The sequence below is a fragment of the Gadus macrocephalus genome, chromosome 3 (genome assembly GCF_031168955.1).
Source record: "Gadus macrocephalus chromosome 3, ASM3116895v1".
Taxonomy (NCBI): domain Eukaryota; kingdom Metazoa; phylum Chordata; class Actinopteri; order Gadiformes; family Gadidae; genus Gadus; species Gadus macrocephalus.
This window is the reverse complement of record NC_082384.1, coordinates 14641687-14662615: the sequence shown is the minus strand read 5'-3', so window position 1 is coordinate 14662615 and position 20929 is coordinate 14641687. Positions and strand designations below refer to the sequence as shown.

Below are 20929 nucleotides of genomic sequence, written 5' to 3'. Positions count from 1 at the left end.
TATATTAAAGAATAACAACTCATTACGCTTGGATGAATGAAATTGTAATTTTTTTTATTAAACAATTAGTGTGACAAGAACAAGTGATTGCGATTGTGTGAACAGATTCAACAATGGACACAGCAGGGAACACTATATACTTAGGGCAAACCATTAACGTTGCAAATATACTATACTTTATGCCGTTACAATACTTAGAATAGCCCTGAGCAAATTCAAAATGGGTTTAGGAGGGAGGATCCTCGTTTGGTCATGAACTCTGACCTCTAACCTATTCTCAAAAGTCGGGGCATAAGTGGTTGAGGAACAGTTGTTACCCGCTCTGTGATCTTCAATGGTGTCATGGTTCATTGGTTACAACTAACATTTTATAGATAAATGGTCATACCATGGTTGGCTGTGCAGCATTTGGATGCCCCAATCTGTCCGAGAAGGGTTATCACATGTACGGCTTCCCCAAGGACCAAGAGCGCAGGGAGAAATGGATGACAACGGTCAGCCGTCAAAACTTATTGACAGTCAGCAACAGTCAAAAACGATGTAACGTAATGTTCAGATCACTTGCTAGCATTTCAAAGGGCATAATAATTCTAAGTGTAGAGAATTATGACTTTCCAATGATATTTGAAGTGCAATGGAAACTGATCTTACAAGCCTACACTTTGAAAAAATGACAGATTCAAAGCCACAAAAGTAGATAGGATGTTGAAGTTGAGGCCCGATGCAGGCCCAACAGTTTTCATCCATCACCCTAAACCGAAGAGGAAACCCCCTTCTGTGAGGGTGCCTCCGGAACCAAGTGCAACGGACCACACATATTGCACCAAATTAAACTTCGGTATGATCCATGCAGCTAACAATATTCCCCATTTCATGTAATTCAAGGATAGACTACACTCCTAATGAGATTACATAATTCATATTTGTACATTCAGTTTAAAAAACAACCAGAAGGCAGGGATTCTCTGAGGATTTGCACACAATGTAGATAATCGACACATTTCTACCCAATTAACAATTGCCGGTAGATCCATTCATAAATTGTATTGGTTTCTGATTGTGGCAGATGATTTAATTCACATTACAGAAATGTTTTGCTTTAATTCATTTTATTACATTGGAGATGACAGTAGTTGCAAATGCAAAGGCAAAATACATATAACAGCAACATTACCTTGTAATTATTTTTTTCAAGAGCATTGAAAAGGACATCACAGGAGACGGAGAGAGCAATCAAGAGGTTACATTGCCAGGGGCAGGTGATCCAGGGGCAGGTGATCCAGGGGCAGGTGATCCAGGGGCAGGTGATCCAGGGGCAGGTGATCCAGGGGCAGGTGATCCAGGGGCAGGTGATCCAGGGATTTGTGTGCCGAGGGCCAGTCAGTCAGGGGTCAACAGTGAAGGAATAACTTTTGCCAGGGCCAGCTGCTCCAGGGACCAGACTGCCAGGGACTGATGGGGCGACTGTGGAGGACCTAATAAGGCAACTAGAAAAGGAAAAATTAATGAGAAGGAGAGCAGAGAGGGCTATTGCAAAACAAAAAAGAATCAATTTGGCACTAAGAAAGATAATCAATTTGGCACTAAGAAAGAGAAACAATTCAGTCAACAAGAAGTTAAAACGAAAAAGCCATACAGGTTAAATTGACCGCCCATCATAATCAGCATTGTTGAATCGGCGGCATCTGTAGGGCTTCATGTGCTGAACATCACCCTTTCCAGGATATAATTAAACAAACACTGTTATTTCTACTAGCTATCGCATCATAAAACCCGTCCTTAAATCAACCTAAATTATCCTAGTAATTCAACATAAATAACTAACTAAATAAAAGTTAGATTCACTAGTACTGAACTTTGTAATTGTTGGTGTAGATACCATCACATTGTGCAGTCGAGCTAACAAACTAGCAGGCAATCGGTCGTCTACCAAGATATAAATATATATAATTACGTTGTGCATATACAAATAAATATCAGTATATGCATCATAAAAGGTCCTGATACAATATAGACAGTTGACAATTCAAAGGAGGTAGCTATTTAATCAATTTACCCCTGGAGATACCTTCAGAGATGGTGAAGTCGAGCTAACAAACTAGCAGGCAATCGGTCGTCTACCAAGATAAAAATATATATAATTACGCTGTCCATATACAAATAAATATCAATAGATGCATCATAAAAGGTCCTGATACAATATAGACAGTTGACAATTCAAAAGAGGTAGCTATTTAATCAATGTACCCCCGGAGATACCTTCACAGGTGGTGAAGTCGAGCTAACAAACTAGCAGGCAATCGGTCGTCTACCAAGATAAAAATATATATAATTACGCTGTGCATATACAAATAAATATCAATATATGCATCATAAAGGTCCTGATACAATATAGACAGTTGACAATTCAAAAGAGGTAGCTATTTAATCAATTTACCCCCGGAGATAACTTCACAAGATGGTGAAATCGAGCTAACAAACTAGCCAGCAATCGGTCGTCTACCAAGATAAATATATATATAATTACGCTGTGCATTTACAAATAAAGATCAGTATATGCATCATAAAGGGCCTCTGATACAATATAGACAGTTGACAATTCAAAAGAGGTAGCTATTTAATCAATTTACCTCAGAAGTTACTCGGCGGCCAGCAATGGAAATGAACGGTCTCCTCCGCCGTAAAATGGTTGTTTGGAACTATTCGAGGCTCCATACCCCGGAAGTAGGCGCTACAACGGAGTCCAATGGAAGTGTCGCAACTCTCTCTCTCTCTATAGCTCTGACTCAGGGTTACAATAGTAAATAAAGATGCATAAAGAAACCAGTAGGTGGCGGTAATGCACATGTTTGTTTGCCAACCGCCAATAAAACCAAATAGAAGAAGAAGAACGTCTCACTCATGGCCGTGTTCTTTCTGATTAGCTCTTAATTGAGATCACCTGTCACGAACCCCTTTATTAAAGCTGATTACAATGGGTTTGGTTTACTTTTCGCATCGGCCTGTGTCAATCGAGGTTGAGGTTAGTGAGGGTTGAAAGTTTTCGATCTAGATTGCAGATCACTATTGTCACTTTATACAAACTGAAAGCATGCGTTGTTGCGTGTTTGTTTTTGTGGGCATTTGACTGAACAGCCCAGACAAATATTGCTACCAACATGGCACTTCGAAACAGACCACCGCAGTGAGTAAAAGTTATTTTCCTTTATTTGTTGACGTTTTTGGGCTGTCTCCTCAGACACAAGCCATCAGTATCCCTGCTCTTTGCACCTTGACATGCATGTCGCCCCTGTTTGTTAACCTAGCTTTGCTGATTTGTATCTTGTGATGTGTGTGTGTTTTTCTTAACAGGTGTTAGATGACTGACAAGATCTATGGGGGGGCCCCCTTTGGGCCCCCCCATACCAACTTATTCTTCAAAGGAATCTAGTGCCATGGGACTCCAGTGTCTTCAAAACATCCTCGGAATACATGTGTATGAATGGTCCACCGAAGGGTTGATCTCGAAGCCACCACGGTCCACGCAGTAATCTGCTGCGTGGGCCGTAGTGGCTTCCAGAGCCATCTTTTGGTCTTGGTCAGGATTTGTTACAGTTGCCCTTACGTAGCATTGGAGTACAAATATTGTGCAAAATGCTCATGTAATTGTACTAGCACTAGTAACCTGTAGACAGTGGTGGGTAGAGTACTGAAAATCTATACTCAAGTAAAAGTAAAATTACCTCCTTCAAAATCTACTTGAGTAAAAGTAAATATTCCAATTTGAAAACCTACTTGAGTAAGAGTAAAAAAGTACTTTGTTTTAAAGTTACTCAAATTACAAGTTACTTTACATTTTTGTATTGGAGTGCTTGGATCAGTGAAAAATACATAACGTGTTAGAATCAGTAGCGTGCGGTGCCCCTTCATTTCGGTGTGGCAGAAACTACTGCGTATGACCACACCCACAATTTATATATATTTTTTACATATATATTTTGAGCTACATTAAAACATGTTAACTAAACTAATTGTGAGTAAGAAATAAACTAATAGCCTAATGTTACTGCACGCTTTTGAAGTGACATCCGCAACACTCGTCATATGATGTCCCTTATAGGGAAGTTATTTCTTCCATATTTTATTTTAACAGGCTTAGCGAGTGCATTGCAAATACATGAAAAGTAGAAATACAAGTCATCAATCAAGCAGACCTTCGATTTGGAACTTGGCCCGACGATGTGTGCAAATCTCTCAATAACAACACTTTTGAAATCAGATATTTCTCAATAACAGCTGTTTAAATCAGGTATGAAATCAGGTATGCAATTTGAATACCTGTTGAAATAAATAAATAGTCTTCAATGCCGAAAGATACAGGCGGAGTAATTCGATTTTAAACAACAGTCCTAGAATATGACCATGGGGCAGACTACTTTACGACCATATGGGCGTCTAATGGCGCTGATTGCAATTCTTATTGCAGCCTGCAGGGTTATGCGAGAAACATACGGAGGGACGCGGTCGTTGAGCTCCGCCGCCCCACATTGCATGACACGTTAAACTCAACTAGAATCACCACCATCAATTTGATATCAACAGACCAAAAATCGTCGGAAAGCCTACAGAAACTATAGATGGTTAATGTGACAATCACATTATTAACAATAAACTTGGAGCAATGATTTACTGAGGAACTATTTTTTTTGGGAGCATGCTTTTGCAGGGAGTTCGCCGCCCCACCTGCCCATATGGACGGCACGCGGCTGGTTAGAATGCGTGAGTGAGGGAGAGAAAGCGATGCACTCCTAAAACATTTCTTCACAAGTTGTACAACAAAAGCAATTGCATTAAGCTCTGCATGTGACAAAAGGCAAGAGCTTTGTAGGGACACAACCAATTAAACACAAACAAGACTGACTTGGTTGGCTGATTGGGCAATCAGATTGATCCAGCCCACGCACACTCACAGAGCCAGACACGACAATGACGAACAAGTTTGTGAGTGGTCTGCAGAATACAGTGTAACATAGTTTCTTTAGAATTATATAAACTATAGCCTACGTGGACCGTAACTCCGCACCCCCTGGCGAAAATATCTTCCTGCGCGTCTGCATCCATGCGTTTCTAGTCCTCAGTCCCAACGTAACGGTCGACTCACGTTGCAACCTAGGGAAAGCGCGTCGCTAACGTGTACGCTTGTATTACAGTCAACAAAGATAATGTTTTAATAAAAATACTAATTTTAATGAAAGCACAATGGAAAATGTAATTGAGTAAAGAGTAGAATTCTAAATCAAATATTTACTCGAGTAAGAGTAAAATTACAGACTTAAAAAAGGAACGTGAAAAGTACTCGTCAGCCGAAAAATGTACTTTTTTACTCATTTGCGTTACTTGTAATGCGTTACTACCCACCACTGCCTGTAGATTAGCTTAGTTTAACGTAATTCCGTGCCGTCTCTGTCAAATGTGTGGCTTACTTTAAGTCCACAAGGCCCTCTGGTAAACCACGTTGGAACACCCCTGGACAAGGTGATTAGTCACTGGGTGTGTGCTAAAGTTTTGTTCCATTTTTCACTAGTTGGTTAAGGTTTGGTAGAATTGTTTGGATGCTACCGACGTGATGGCGTATGTACAAGAGCCTACCGTGGCCAGGCCAAGGTTGCGACGGCCACGGCCAGATGGCCTAGTGTGAGTGCAACCTTGATTGCATTTGTATACCGTTTACCATTGGATGTTTATGCAATTTGGCTTGATTCATCCGCAGTAAAGCTGCATTTGACTATTCCAGGGTTGTTTTGTACAGGCTTTCAATTGAGCATGTTGACTAGTTTGTGGGAAGTTTTTTTTTTTTTTTTTACCCTTGCTTACAATCCAACGGTTTTGACCACTTATGCAACTGGGCTGTGAACCTTGCAATTCTAGTTGCATATTTGTACACGCAAGCTTGTCAATTTCTATCGCCATCACTAGCACTAGCTTCAGCATTTCCTTGTAGACCATTAGCTGACTTGTGTATTGGAGCGATGATTTGGGCATTTTAAGATGCTTGAAAAAAAGCAAAATGCGTGTCTGGTGTGCAAGAGCCAATTTGTTGTCTTGCAGTAGTCGAGGAGTTGCCGTAGGTCGTTAGCCATCTGGAGGTTATGGCAATGGAGGCTTGTGGTAGATCTGCCATCCAAGAAAGGTTAATTCTTCTGAAGCATGATTAATAGTTTAGTAAATTGAATCTATTCATATAGAACTATAAAATCCAAGACTGCAGCCAGTAACTTGGATCGCAATATGTGGAAAGTATTAGTCTTCATTTGTAACGACAGAATAATTAACATGACTAACTGGGTTTCTTCCATTTTCTAACTAGGGGGACTTGACTGGTGAGTCTACTGGATTAATCAGTAGCGGTACTTTGCCCAACAGATTTGATGGCATGACTACAGGGTGACAAAGACAATTATTCCCTGCCTATCAAAAGAGACTTCTAAAACATATCTGCTAGAACAGTTCCTATACTTTATGTATAATTTGGTCATGCTGCAAATTTACTTTTTGTATTTGCTCCATATTTAGTTCTTTGACAGCCTCACCTGCTAGAAAAGTCTATTCAAATCAGCTAAATATAATGAACTAAATTAATAGCCATGAAATGTTGTCACGCATACTAATGGAAAATACTCTCTTTCAGTTGGTGGTTCAACACTGATGTCTCTCTAGGCTTGAGGGAGAGCTCACAAGTAAATTACACAAATGTCCTGGAGCAATTGGGAATACACTTTTATTTAGTCTACCTGACCAGGGACATCTTTGAACTATAGGTCACCTAACCCAAACTTTTCACTCTTGTTAGGTTGTCCTTGTGCAAAACTTGTGGCTTCACTAATAAAAAAAAATTAACAAATGTATTTTTCTTAATGTGGTTAAATTATTTAAAGATTTGTATGCAAAATATTTCTGCTCAATTTGTGGTCAATGAAACTCTGAATTTTTTTAATTTGATAAAACACAACTATGGGTTAAAGGTATTTGCTTTGGGCATCTTTTGATATTTTTTAGAATCTAGCTCCATTGCCGTTAGAAATGGTGTCTCCCAGTAGGCCTACTGCAAAGTGCTTCCACAAGTTTTAAAAAATGGGCAGAAAAGGAACTGCCAACTAAATCTATTTAACATGGGTAGAAAGTTTCCATGGAAGCTCTTGGCTGCTGGTTCCCAGCACACTGGAAATTGCAATTTCTTTTAAATGTCGTTTTGCACTGCGCAATCGCGAGTTGCAAATCCAACGTGCGATAGGGGATTTTACACAGTAGCCTATAATAGGAAATGCTCAAAGGTAAATATATCAGCGTAATTTAACACTGACTTTCTTTTTATGGGTAAAGAAGCAACGGTGAAGGACCGTACTAAACGCCCTATCCATTGTATGGGTCTGTAGAGTGCTAATCAACTCAATGAAATGTATTTATTAAGCACCTTTATGTATGTTTTTGTGATGCCCGTTTACGCTTCAAACTCGTGCATACTGCAGAAAATATGCAACAGCGCCCCCTGGGGTCACACTTTTCGGTGGGTCGCAGAATGGGGATAAGCCTTTCACTCTCTTATTGTTGAGCCATTCATCAAAAGCAACACTAACACAAATTATATCGCAAACACAAATTGTATTTTAATATATTTTAGTTTTTATACAGCTTTGTAAGGGCAGCATGCGGATGTGTCGTCATTCTAGAGTTTCAATTCAGAAAAAAAGATAATATTCAGTTTCAGTTTCGATTCCTGCTGGGACGCTTTGAGTTGAGCTTGGTTATTGTGAGTTGAGCTGGGCGTTTACATTTTAGGTCGCTGTCATGGTGGAAACATCTAGAAAGCAATGATGTTTTCATGGGGAGAAATTAATTTAGCGAGGCCGAATGATTTGGCAGAAAACCGAGACTCGGAGAAAGACTTTCAGTTCGTACCATCGACCAAACCGATAATAACGAGTTTCTCTGCCACTAATTCAACGGTAACGTTTACCAAAAGTGATGGATCTTCATACTTTCTTCGGCGGCAAAGGGACCAAGATGGAAATGGGACATTCGGTGAAACCAGTGAGTAATTTTAGCACAAAGTTGTCTATCTGGATATAAGTGACAAAAATTGTACAGCGTTATGAGAAATACCCCTATTGCATTTAACAATCCGTCCACAAACAACTAGGACTATACAACAATTTGCATAAACAGCACAACTGTTTTCCTGGACATGTCCCTGCTCCTGACTATATTTCTTTTTTTCTAGCGAGTGTCAAGTGCAAACACGTTGTAGCTTCAAGTTCAGGGGACTCTAGTCTTCTCCTGCTGTCCCGGGATGGCTCTGTCCTCTGTGTGGAACTCAGTGCATCTGCCATTCCAAGGTGATGTGTTAGTCGTCATTGTTGTCATAATATGGGAAAGGTTTGTCTACCGCGTTTTAAAACTATTCAACAACTATGTTTCCTTGTTTCACTGTGATTTAGATCGCTCAAAAACGTCATTAAAAAAAGGATCATTCAGGTCGCATGTGGAGACCAACATTCCATCATTTTAACTGAAGGTAGGCTATAGGTCTATATCCTACTGGATTTAGCCTACTATTGTTAGGCATACAACAATGGAATCTATTTTTCATGATACTGTTGCCTATATTGCTTTCAGATGGACAAGCATTGTCTTGGGGCAGCAACACTCGGGGGCAACTGGGTCTCACCCTCCAAGAGACCTCTGTCGTCCCGTCCCCTACACCAGTGGCAGCCCTGTCAGGAGTACCCCTAGTCCAGGTCACCGCTGGGGGAGCCCACACTCTGGCCTTGTCTGTCTCTGGAACCGTATTCGGCTGGGGGCAGAATGACGCCGGGCAACTGGGTCTTGGAGACACGACAGGTATAAGGCCTGTAGGAATGTTCTCTTCAGTCAGGAGATTCTGACTAAATAAACTATTTAGTTTCATGATAAGGCTGAGGATGATAGGACCATGAGTTGCTTGTTTCCTGAGAGCCGATCAGGTGTTGATCTGCTCACTTGGTAACACAATGATTGGCCTTTAATCCCAATTCAGCCTAGACATTACACAGTTTATATCTTAATGTTATTTATTTCTCTTACACTTCATCTGGTCACATACTGTTATCCTGGAGATTATGTGAACTAAACTTGGAAGATCTTTTGAATGTGTGAATTTGTATTTCAATTCATGTCTTCAGACAGATCTACTCCAGTGACAGTTGAGCGTCTCAACCTTAAGAAGACTGTTTCCATTTCTTGTGGTGAAAGACACACTGCTGTTCTGACAAAGGTAGCCATATTCAAATATTCTTCTCGTCCTCAATGACTGCATTTAGCCATGTCTAAAGAAAACACTCAATCAATGTAATCTCAATTACATCTAATTTCCATAGTCACTTTAGTGAACTCAATACAAAAATAACCCTAAAGATAAAAAAGTCAGAGTGTGGATTTCCTTGTGTGTTCCTTTAGGGAGGTGTGGTGTTGACCTTTGGCAGCGGTGGCTGTGGGCAGCTGGGACACAACTCTCTGCTGAATGAGCTGACCCCTCGTGTGGTGGCTGAACTCTGGGGCGCAGCGGTCACCCAGGTCTCCTGTGGCAGGTACTCTGTCTTCATCTTTTCACTACTGTTCACTAGGAGACGCTTCAATCCAAAGTGACCTACAGCGACTTAAGTCATTAAGGAGCAGGTAGAGAGTGGCCATCTTGCTCAAGAATGCCTAGGGCTGAGGTTGTGGACGTTGGGGATCGAACCCAGTACTTTTTGCCTAGAAGATAAAGATTACAGCCAGTGTACTATTCGACTGAATCTATGTATATATGAATCCTCCGCATATTTAATTATAATCTATTTAACATTGATATATTTACTATTTATTTTCTGCAGCAACCACACCATGGCATTAGTAGGCCCAACAAAGAAGATCTATTCATTTGGTCGTGGAGAAGAAGGCCAGCTTGGAAACAGGCTCACCACAGACTGTTTGGTGCCTCTGCCTGTTCTGCTGCCTCATGGTAGGAAGTCTCTCAGTTCAGGGTTAAGTTGAGGGTAAAGGAGCTTCAGGAAGCGTTTTCATGTTTTCTTTACCTTGGTTCTGGGGTTACAGTCACACTGTGAAACATTTCAACTAGCTTGTATCTTAAACTTACCTGGACACATCATGTAAAATAGCGATTTTAATAATGTTATCAATAAAATCAAATCCTATCATATATTGTCTGCTAGACAGCCCATACCTCTCTTTGTGTATTTACTTATTATTAACTTCTCTTATTAGGCCTACCGACACTCCCAAAGACCCAGCCACTCGCGGGCCGGGTGTAACGCTACGCGTACTTGTACCGAACCGTCACGGTACAGGCACTTCGTAGTGGTTACAGAGTTGGACCGCCGTTCGTAAATGTGGCGTACATAGCGTTAATATGGCGAACGTAAAGGCTTGTTTTGCGATGACTTGAAGTCGGAGTTCCCCCTGACCGTTTAGCCAAAGTATCCGACTCCATAATCCGACTCCATGGGCCTCTACGGACATTCAAATCTCCTCACCGTTATGCCTCCTTTCCTTAACCTTTGTGGAAAACGTCATCGGGTCAAGGAGAGATGAAAAAGTGCTTCCTTTCGAACATAGGAAAAGACAGCACTGTTTAAAATGAATTTGACTCCACTCTTCCTAACAGACGTCATTGCGTGACGGCGGGTATTGCCGACCTCTAGCAAACAGCGCTTGTTTTAGTCAATCTTGGGAAAATGAAGATTGACTACATGGTTATCAAAAGCTACAGTCAGTGTTTAATGACGTTGATTTACCTTTGAGCATTTCCTATTTTAGGCTGTGTGTAAAATTCTGTTTAGGATTATCGTTTGTATCAAGAAAGAAAGAACCAGCGAGTGACGATCTTATTCCCACGCTCCTTGCTTGACCGCGATCTAGCATCTAGGTTTGATTGCTCTTCCTTGGGTTCCCGGATGTTAACACTGAATTTTCAGACATTGAATTTTGCAGCTGAATTTGGCATGCTGAATTTGGGGACTTTACGTTGAATATTTGATTTTGAATTTTTGAACATTGAAAAATAAAGCTGATATGATTTATTGAGTTAAATTCAAAGGCCAAAAATCGAGATACGTTATTTCAATGCATAAATATTCAGTGCTTAGAATTCAATGGCTTTTTATTTTCAAAATCCGATGGCACAGATTTACTTCCATACTTTTGTGTACCGTTACACCCCTACTCACGGCACACAGCCAGCACACTTTAGTAGTAGTAGTTAGACGTTAGGAACAATTTTTCATAATGTTTTCATAATCATCTTATTCAACTTTATGACTTCTTTATTTTATTACATGTATATATATATATTTACATATACATGTATGTTGTCGTTCTTTTTCATGAAGAAGATGACTGGAGTATAAAGCAAATATTTGCTGGAGGAAACCAATCTTTGGCCCTTTGTTCTCTCAGTCAGGTAGGTGACTTTTTGTATTAATTAGTTTGGAGACATTCCACATGCTTGGTTAGTTATCTTGGGGATGTCTTCCAGGAACCTGAGAAGGATCTTCCGGGGATTGTTACAGCTCTGGATATGGACACCATTGATTTTTGGCTTTCAAAGTGTCAAAAACCAAAATTATGGCAGCAAATCCGAAAGTAAGCTCCATATCTTTCAATCACACTATGATATCTGATATGAACGTAAACTTGTTTAGATTAATATATTTAATATGCCCTTTGCTGAAGTTTTTATTAATTTCTAGAAAGATCAAGGATATATTCTCCTCCCCGTCTTCCTTGAACGCCAGCTTTCTTGACAGAAGGTAACGCATTTTAAATCTTTTGATTTAATTCCTTTCATAAATATAATTTCAAGTTGATCGTTCAATGATATATAACATAGGAATTGTATTTTATTGTCAACTTTATCAAATAGCGTTGACAAGCACTACCAGACCTCAGCCACGTGCTCTGGCTTGGACTTGGTTCTTCTCAGCACAGCTTTGGCCAAGCTAGCGACAAAAGCTAAAGTGCTACAGGAGGTACAACAACATCTAGTGAAGATACCAGCCTCTCTCTCCACCTTTATAAAATAAAGTGTATCATCCCGTGTTCAGAGTCAAACACTGACAACGCTGTAAATGACTTTGTCCTGAACGATGCTATAGGTGGAGACCGTCGTCCGAGACTGTCTCCTGCCCTCGTTGACTGGGCAGCCGGTCGGGTTTGAAGGCCTGAGGGTTTACTACCTGCTGGTGGGGCTACTGCAGGTACCGCAGCTCCAACAGCTCTCTATGGGGGTGGCTGATGCCTTGCTCTCTCTGCACCCAGACAGACTGGCAGTCCTTGGTAATAGACAAAAACAACTGATTAAGAACAACAAATGCACTGCATTGTGTTTTCCAAAGCTGTTAAACGTCCGCTGTGTGTCTGTGATTGATGCAGTTGGACTGTGGTCCAGGACACCTGCCTTCTACCGATCCGCAGTGGAGACCTTCTGCAACGTGTCCAGGAAGCACCTCTCCTCCTTAGATGTGGAAAACAGAGAGAGAACCAACCTCTTTATGAAGACAGCAGGGGTTTTGCAAAGGCTTCATTCTGTGAGTGTTTACTGTAAATGGTGGAGGATGTCTGATGACAAAATTCAAGTCAAGTGGAAGGATAAGCTTAGTGGCAAGTTGTGTTCGACTCCTAAGGTTCGAAAGGTCAACCACATCTGCAGCCTAATCTAGGACAAGATTCCTAAACCCCCCTAGCTGCTCCTCAAAGGGTAACCATCACACTTAGATATTTTCTTGTATAAGAGCACTAAACATGAAAACCGTCTTTTCATTCTATTTTCAGCAGGATTTTCATTCTATATTGTTCCAATTTGGTCAATAGGCCAACTATTTTGTTGGGCCTCGATGTTGAATTAAATGTAATTTTTCTATTCACACGTATGAATCAGTACCCATTTATTTTAGAAAAATAGACAAATGTGATGATTCCCCTGTAATGACATGTATCTGAATTCAATCTAAGTTGTTTTAGTTGAAGTTGTAGATTTAAGTGTGGGGCTGGATAACTGAATAATAATGTTGTCCTGACTGCAGGCCAGCAGTAAAGGTTCACGGTGCCTCGCAGATAGTGTTTTCCATGTGACGACAGTCATAAATACTATTGAGACGGTGAGTATTTAACAAAATAATAATTAGGCACCTCTTGCGATTTTTTTTATTTTTTATATGAAGCTCTCTCTCTTTAAGCAATATCAAGCAAAGGTATTGCTGTTAGCATGGTAGTGATTTGGTCATAAATACAAGGCCAAAGGCTGAGTGCCGATGATAATCATAAAGCTTTTATACAACCCTAAAGGTCCACTTATTAATTAACATTAATAAGCTCCAACAGATCATGATTTTATAGTTTATTGATTAAATATTTGGCTCCACCAACATAATATGCAACTGGAAGAACTTTATCCAGCAATACCATAAAAGTTTCCTGCACAACTACTATTTGGTGCTTTGTTTAGGTCTAAACATTAATGCGGACCAGCTCATTTGTATCTTCAACATTTATCTGTATGTTTCTATTTATTGTACAATCAGTGAAATAAGAATCCTGTGTGACCTATGTGATTCCGATGAGTTAACAGTCAATTGATCACTAATGTTATTACAGATTATTACCAACACCTGTAAAGAGTGTATAGTTAAATATCCCAGTGCTCTTATATTCAGCTCTATAACATACTAGGTTGATAATAGTGACCTCAAATAACTAAGTTACTTAAAAAAGTAATGAAATATTTATATTTTCGGTAATTAATGATAGAAATAGATATCGCTGCATCTAACAATATTTTTCTCTTCTCCTTAGTTTGTAGAACTGTGTTCCTTGAAAGCAGAGAGGGAGCAGCGATTAATCTACCATGTGGAGGTGGACAACGATGGACTAAGGATAATAAACAACACCAATTATTATTTTGTACGTGGTTGGAGACATTACCTCCTGTTCTGTCAGGAGTCATTCATGTAGATGGCTTGGTTCCACTCTTACCTGGTGCTCCCTGCTGTAGGATTTAAAGCAGGACATACAGTTGTCAGATACAGAATACCAACAGCATGCCGACATTTGAAAACAGGGAGCAATATATAATCCCCCATTTGGTTGGGATGGAAGGTCTTAAATTGACCGCCAATCAGCGTACAATCAGATTGGCGCGCTTGAGTAGTGTCCTGCCAGAACTAGCTGCGCCAAGTATGTGTGAAGAGATTGCTCAAATGTTGTCTTGTATGCATCAAGATATAACCTCTAAATTGTTATTCTATCTATAGAGAATCTTGTTGTCTCTGGTGAAGTACCCTTGCATTCTACCCGTAGAATGCAAGCTGAAGCTGTGGATGTATCATCTGATCAATGCCACGGTGAGATTATATTTATTGAAAAGGATATTGTCAATAAATCGAGTTCATAGAGCCAATACGATTATTGTTCCACATCTACCACACAATGTGTTGATTTCTGCGGTGTTAAGAGCCAAATTGACACTGTAAGGTTAATTAAGATTTATGCTACATTATGCTATACAATGTTCTACCATACAATGCCATACAGTGATATTCATGTAGTCATATTCTACCTGCTATGCTACACTTTACTTGAGGATACTATACTTTACTCTACTATACTGTACTTGACTATACTTTACTGTAAACGGATTTGACTTGACCTACTCTTGCCTTTCCCTCCACCCTGTGAATATAAGAATTTGCAGCCAGGACGCATTCAATTCAATGTGCACCGAGGCACAGTGCTGAAGGACACTTTAATATGTCTGCGGACTTCTTTCCATGACCCAAGATTAAAACTTAAGGTTGGTCAGCAAATCATTGCCCCAGTTAACGTACATGGTACTAATGTTGGTGCAATTCTGATAACTCTAGCCAACATTTGGGTAAATCTAGCTAAATGTGTGTGTTGACATTTTTTCTTTCTTGTTATATTATCCATAATCTTAGCATAGCGTTCTTTTTATTGTGTATTTATTCAATTGGTCTCAAGTTGTTCTGAATCAATATCTAAATTCTAGTCCATTTCTCAAGATAAGATAAACAACATGCCATGCATCTATTTTATTAAACAATCATAGATAGTACCTGGTATCGGTATAATATGAATACCTTGGCTCATTGTTTAAAAGGTAAACCTCTTATGTTTACAGGTGAAGTTTCTGGAGGAAGATGGCCTTGACGATGGAGGTGTGTCATTGGAATTCTTTAACACCCTTGCAAAAGAACTTAAGGAGGCAGAACCACAAATACTTGAAGTGAATAAGGAAGGAGTGGCCTGGTTCAGCAAGAAGGTACGTAAACAGTAGTATAGTAGCAGTAAGAAACGGACTTCGCATAAAATGGACGACAATACTAGTATGCTTTAATTAGTGAATAATCCCATGAATATAAGAAATATTGTGTTTCTTTTAGTATAGTTCAGAATGAGCCCTCTGTATCTACATAGGAAGAGCAGGTCCTCTTTCACAGAGCCCGTAATGTTGCACAACTTGGTTTCTACAGTAGAAGGGAAAAATAGCTTTAGAGAGAAGGATTTTTTCAAAACATTTTGGGTTGTAGGAAGGAAGGGGGGCTTGTCACGTGACCCATTTGGGCTACCTTTTTATTACCATCATTGTGTAGCAGCGTTATAATGAGCAGTGTTGTATATCTATTCAAGTACCGATGTGATTGGCCTGTAGCACAGACTACTATCGAGATTAATGATGAAGGCATAAAGCATAGATAGCGATAATGAATTTAGTTTACCACTATGGGTGCAATAGGGGATTGTGTGTAGAGAAAAGTAAATTAACTTGTACAGTAACCATGGTGACTGACAAAGATACCCGTTTTGATTGGTTTCTCCAGGTCGCCCAGCTGACTGATGAGTTCTTCCTACTGGGCACGCTCTGTGGCATGGCTCTGTATAACCAGTGCCTGATGAACATCCCCTTCCCCTTGGCTCTCTTCAAGAAGCTCCTGGGCTTGAAGCCAACCCTGGACGACCTCATGGAGCTGTCGCCAACTGTTGCACAGTACTTCTATTCTATGCTACACATTACATGACATGCTATAATATGCCATAGTTTACTCTATACTATGCTATACAACACTATCCGTTGCTATATAATATCATTATCTGTAATGCTATTCTATGCTAAAACTTTCTTATGCTACTATAATATACTGCCAGTTGTATTAACCTCCATACTATGCTAAATTACCAGTTGTATAGGCATATTCACCTGTGTTTCATTACAATTTGATGGGGTTGTCTTAACTTAAACCGTCCTCCCAAAAGGAGTTTCATCAAGCTGCTGGACGAGGATGAAGAGGAGGCTGTCAGAGACCTAGACTTAGATTTCGGAGGGGTAAGAGCCAATGAGATGTAAACCCTGTTTAAAAGCACTTAGCAGGGAGACCTCACTCTAATTTGACACCAACTTTAATTCTGTAGGATGCAGAAGATTTGGATCTTCTACCTAATGGAAAGTCCATTCCATTGACCAAAGTCAACAGGTGTGTATGTGTGTATGCACAGTATGTATTTGCAAGTGTCACGGTACACTGGGCAGAGAGATCACAAGCCTCCTAAGACAAGGGCTTCATCGCCTGTCAGGGCATGAACCACTCTCTAGCCTGACGACCCAGTGTAGTGGACAACAGAAACGTACACGGCTTGCTTGCATGAAACAACCAAAGGGATCAATTAAATGACCCACACAGCGAAGGAAGACGATAGCGGCCCCCTAGCTCGGCGTCGATCGCTCAGACGCCCACCACATCGGCAACGGGAATGCCGCTATGTGTTGGTCGCAGGAAGGGGCGGCCCTAGGCATTAGCTGAGTCCAGCATTTTTGGTTTCAAGTTGTTTTTCTAAAAGGTTCTCCAATGTCCTCCGGTTATAACTGGCAGTAGGTTGTGCCAATGTCGAAACAAGCCTTCCTCATCTCGGTCAGAATCCCGATCGGTAAATGGATCGGGATTCTGAACCCCCCCACCTTATCCGGGTCACAGGGGGGGGTCAAACCAATTTACCCCAACCATTTATCCAAGCCTTGTCACATCCCATTTCATTGCCCAACAAGCAAGCCTGAGACATCCAAGAACCCACTAAGTCTGAAATAACTACTGAAATAATAATTTGGGACCCGAGATCACCTAGCCCTATCATTGGATGAAGTGGTGACCTCCCCAGGCCTATAACAGGCACGTGCCTGTGTGTTTAGGTATGTATGCATGCCATGCATGCAGTGGAGTGTGTGGTGGCTGGTGCGTGTGTTTGTAATTCTATGAGATTTTAGAGCAGACTACAATGCTTCACAGACACGTATCTCTAACCCAGGCAGAAATATGTGGACCTCCAAGTGGACATGGTGTTCAGCCGCTCGGTGGAGCATCAGTTCAAGGAGTTCGAGAGAGGCTTCTTGAGAGGCTGCCCTTCACCTGAGTGGAGAATGTTCCTCCCTGATCAACTCATGACGCTCCTCAAGGGAGAGGAGGTCTTCAACTGGGACGATCTGAGAAAGGTCAGACATTCAACGCTAACCCTTCAAAGACACCGCAGAATTTAGCTTTGAGAGCCCTCAGAAATATCTGTTTGCAGATTTTATCGGCTGATATCGGCCTGTTTCAGATATATCAGTATCGGCGAATATGTTTGCCGATATGCTGACCAATATGAAAACTTTAGGAATGGGGTCGATTTATTAATTATCTCAGAACCTCTGAATGCTTTTACTGAGCACATCAACGTAAACACTCCCAACACAGTTTAACATGATGTTCTGCAGTGTTTCCCCTAGATGTTTTTGTAGCAGCGGTGATGTGAGTTGGTAACCTAGCAACGCTAGGGGGGTCCGGGGGCATGCCCCCCTAGAAGAAAATTAAAAAAAATTACCTTTTAAATGGTTACTTCTGGTGAGATATTTTTGGGAAAAGTTTGCAGATTGAGCTTCCAAATATGACATAATGACAACAGAGTCAAGGTATCTGCTGAGACCAGATCATTTTAAAAATGTGCCTTGAACTTGGCAGAAACTAAAGGTACGAACACACCAAACGCGTACCCGCGTAAGATTTACGCGCGTAACGCAGCTAAAATGTTGCTTGACCATTTTGTGTCAAAAATGGTCCTGCGTACGCAGCTACGCGCTGGATTTAGGAGTCCGAGGAAGGAAACCCAAACGCCGCCGTGTTTGGGTGCATGATAGAGCTTGGATCGGGTTAGATTAAATAATCTCGGATATAAATAACAATAATCTGGTTAAATAACTTCACATGGTGTGTCTGGTGTGTTTCCAGCATTCGTAGTGTTGATCAGCAGAGAAATAGTCCGCCAAGACGTTGAGGTTGCTTAGCAACCAGAGACTCTGTCCATGCAAGTGAACGGAGCGTTCACTCTTCGTCATAACTATCAAACCAAACATCCTTCACATTCACCGAGCGAACATTACGAAAGTAAAATGCACATTTCTCGCTAAAAATGTTTCCATAAACGCATTTAATGGCGTAACTATGTTACTATTTCCACCCAGAATAAAGAAAGATGTCGGCCGTATGCTTCTGTGCAAGCGTCACTACTCTCTGCCAGTGACGTCGGGTCAAGCTCCACGCTGATTGGCTATCGCGGCTAAGCATCACGCGTATGAGCGTTGAAAGTTAAATTTTTTGAACTCCTCGCATACGCGCGTATATGTACGCAGCTCATACGCCGCTAACGCGGGTAAAATGTTGCTTTAGCGCATGTAACGCATGTACGCAGCTCATGCGCGCGTAAACCAATGGTTCCCTATGGAAAAATTGCCGATTTTATACGCGGGGTACGCGTTTGGTGTGTTCGTACCTTAAGTTCATCTTTTATGTTCATTTTCAGCTATTTCTTGGATATTTATCATAAGCCTTAGAGAAATCAATGAATGCAGATTATTATTTTTTTTGGACTTTGATTTTCTACAGAATGCTGCATATGAGTACTGCACACCCAATGATGAAGTCATCAAAAACTTTTGGCGTGTCTTCGCCGAGTTCTCCGTGGAGCAGAAGAAGGACTTCCTCAGTAAATAAAACTCAACACAACTTATCATAACTTGTATACATTATTATTGCTATTTGATTGATTGCGTCCATTATTATATCACTTAAAATCTTAGATATTTTATATCAACCAATAGATGTTGACATGTAAAACTTCCTTTTCCCATCCTTAAGAATTCCTGACTGGAACAGACCGAATTCCAAAAGTTCGCAGTTCATCGATCATGATAATTATCAAGTTGACGCGTTACCCACAGCCTGAGCTGTACTTTCCAATGGCTGAGACCTGCTTCTGGATTCTTGATCTCCCCAACTACAGCAACATCCAAACGCTTCGTCAGAAACTCCTTCACGCGGTTGAGTTTTGCGATGGTTTTGGACGAATGTGAAACAGCTTCAGAAGATTGTTTGCCATAATCTTTTTTTTTTTTTTTTTGATGAAACAGAGTCTAAATGGAAAGTTGAATTATATTTCTGTTGGCTTGTAATAATTTTTGATGAAGGGAATGTTGCCAGGCAAATTATATATTTTATAAAATGTTATGTCAATTTGCTTGGTGAAATGGTGTTGATATATAAATGTAAATAAACTGTGCTGGATGAACCTCTTAATACGTTAACTGAGCACAACGTTAACTCTCCCAACACAACTTTACATCATGTTCCGGGTGTAATTGGTACCTTTAGCTTATAACTTGAATGCTATGTGCGTTTTAATATCCATCCGTCTCGGAGGTCCGAGGACGTTGCCTAGCGACAAGCACAAACACGCCCCTTTTCCTCGGACGGCGATCTCGCCATCTCGGTTGAACTCAGTGGTGACCGAGCGAAATTCCGAGACAGAATTCAAGATGGCTGCGCCCATTGTGACTTGAAGTATGAACTGTTTTCATTGTGTTTGGACCACTTTGGTGGCTTAAATTGTAATTTCAATCACTCGTATTACTGCAATACCTTACTGCGTCCGTATCTCTGCCTATGTACACAACTATATTGTATTTGTGTACAGCACTTCGGTCAACTACTGTTGTTTTAATTGTGCTATCTAAATAAACTTGACTTGACTTGACTATGGCCAATAGCCTACTTATATTGGATCGCCTGGTCCTCTGCCAATTCTACCGCGACAACAGCTTTCCGGGTGGCGTCCATGTTTTCCTCCAACGACCGAGCGAAATAATAAAACGCTTGAAGTGTGGGCGTGGCGTCAGATCCGAGATCCGAGTCGGTTCGCAGAGAATACTCGAACGCACCAGGCCCAAAGCATTGCTGGAAGGTAAGAGCTGAAATCCAATAGAGATGCTCCACCCACACAATATACACACAGAATAACGATATATCTATATTTTGAATATCGGTTGATAAATTAAGTTCTGTAATTTTTGACTCCCTAATATTGGTATCTGCTTCGGCCCCTATGTTTAAAGTAATTAACTCTTTGGAATAAATGTTTTTAATTTAAATGTATTTATAATATGTATGTGTTGGTCTCTTGATTGTGTTGCAAATTGTCTAGGAGCAATAGTTTATTCCTGGAGAATATAATTTAGTAACAAATACATCTTATTGTGAGGCTGTGACGTTGTTCATTTATTTTATTGATCTTCTACTAGCGAAGGAAATTTGAGGGATACAAATGTGCATGTCATCTTCATGTAATAAAAAAATACATCAACTAAGGCAATATTTCGCTGTGCATCAAAAAAGATGCATCTGCTTTCTGCTGTAACTTTACCGCTCAAAATACATTAATTAACAAATCAATTCAGTTATAAAAAGAATCCGAGATGTAAAACAATGCTTTGATTAAAGAGATCTTAATGTCCATACAGTGCACTTCCAATAATAAATAA

The 20929-nt window shown here is 40.5% G+C and overlaps 1 protein-coding gene and 2 long non-coding RNA genes across 5 annotated transcripts; 1 reads left to right on the top strand and 2 right to left on the bottom strand.

The window, feature by feature from the left end:
• Positions 1 to 1202: 1202 nt before the first annotated feature.
• On the bottom strand, positions 1203 to 2724 carry LOC132454251 (uncharacterized). The gene is made up of 3 exons (XR_009524898.1): positions 2631 to 2724; positions 1637 to 1714; positions 1203 to 1487 (listed from the first exon to the last, which is right to left on the bottom strand). It is a non-coding gene; the product is annotated as an uncharacterized LOC132454251 (long non-coding RNA).
• A 5011-nt stretch (positions 2725 to 7735) lies between these two features.
• LOC132454257 (probable E3 ubiquitin-protein ligase HERC3) lies at positions 7736 to 19680 on the top strand. Of its 3 annotated transcripts, none has more exons than XM_060047512.1 (24): positions 7737 to 8067; positions 8258 to 8372; positions 8475 to 8551; positions 8653 to 8877; positions 9198 to 9289; positions 9472 to 9602; positions 9888 to 10015; positions 11406 to 11473; positions 11549 to 11655; positions 11763 to 11822; positions 11936 to 12041; positions 12168 to 12348; positions 12445 to 12599; positions 13095 to 13169; positions 13864 to 13971; positions 14322 to 14411; positions 14753 to 14860; positions 15209 to 15349; positions 15909 to 16075; positions 16342 to 16411; positions 16498 to 16559; positions 17386 to 17569; positions 18999 to 19098; positions 19251 to 19680. In XM_060047512.1, exons 1-24 carry the CDS (start codon positions 7848 to 7850, stop codon positions 19463 to 19465), a joined length of 2985 nt encoding a protein of 994 aa, XP_059903495.1. In that variant the 5' UTR covers positions 7737 to 7847; the 3' UTR covers positions 19466 to 19680. The 3 variants fall into 3 exon arrangements, 2 of the variants coding, with proteins under 2 accessions (XP_059903495.1, XP_059903494.1); XM_060047511.1 differs by having other exon boundaries at positions 11403 to 11473; XR_009524899.1 differs by lacking the exon at positions 19251 to 19680 and having other exon boundaries at positions 7736 to 8067; positions 11403 to 11473; positions 17367 to 17569.
• LOC132454267 (uncharacterized) lies at positions 19439 to 20907 on the bottom strand. Its single transcript, XR_009524900.1, has 2 exons — positions 20320 to 20907; positions 19439 to 19778 (listed from the first exon to the last, which is right to left on the bottom strand). It is a non-coding gene; the product is annotated as an uncharacterized LOC132454267 (long non-coding RNA).
• Between the last annotated feature and the right edge of the window lie 22 nt (positions 20908 to 20929).

What these genes read in the sequence shown, in the direction of transcription:
- LOC132454257 (XM_060047511.1), top strand. Translation starts at nt 7,848, where the DNA reads ATGATGTTTTCATGGGGAGAAATTAATTTAGCGAGGCCGAATGATTTG. An exon ending in CTGTCGCCAACTGTTGCACA is followed by an intron (nt 16,076 to 16,341) that starts GTACTTCTATTC and finishes TCCTCCCAAAAG; the next exon opens with GAGTTTCATCAAGCTGCTGG. An exon ending in TAGACTTAGATTTCGGAGGG is followed by an intron (nt 16,412 to 16,497) that starts GTAAGAGCCAAT and finishes TTAATTCTGTAG; the next exon opens with GATGCAGAAGATTTGGATCT.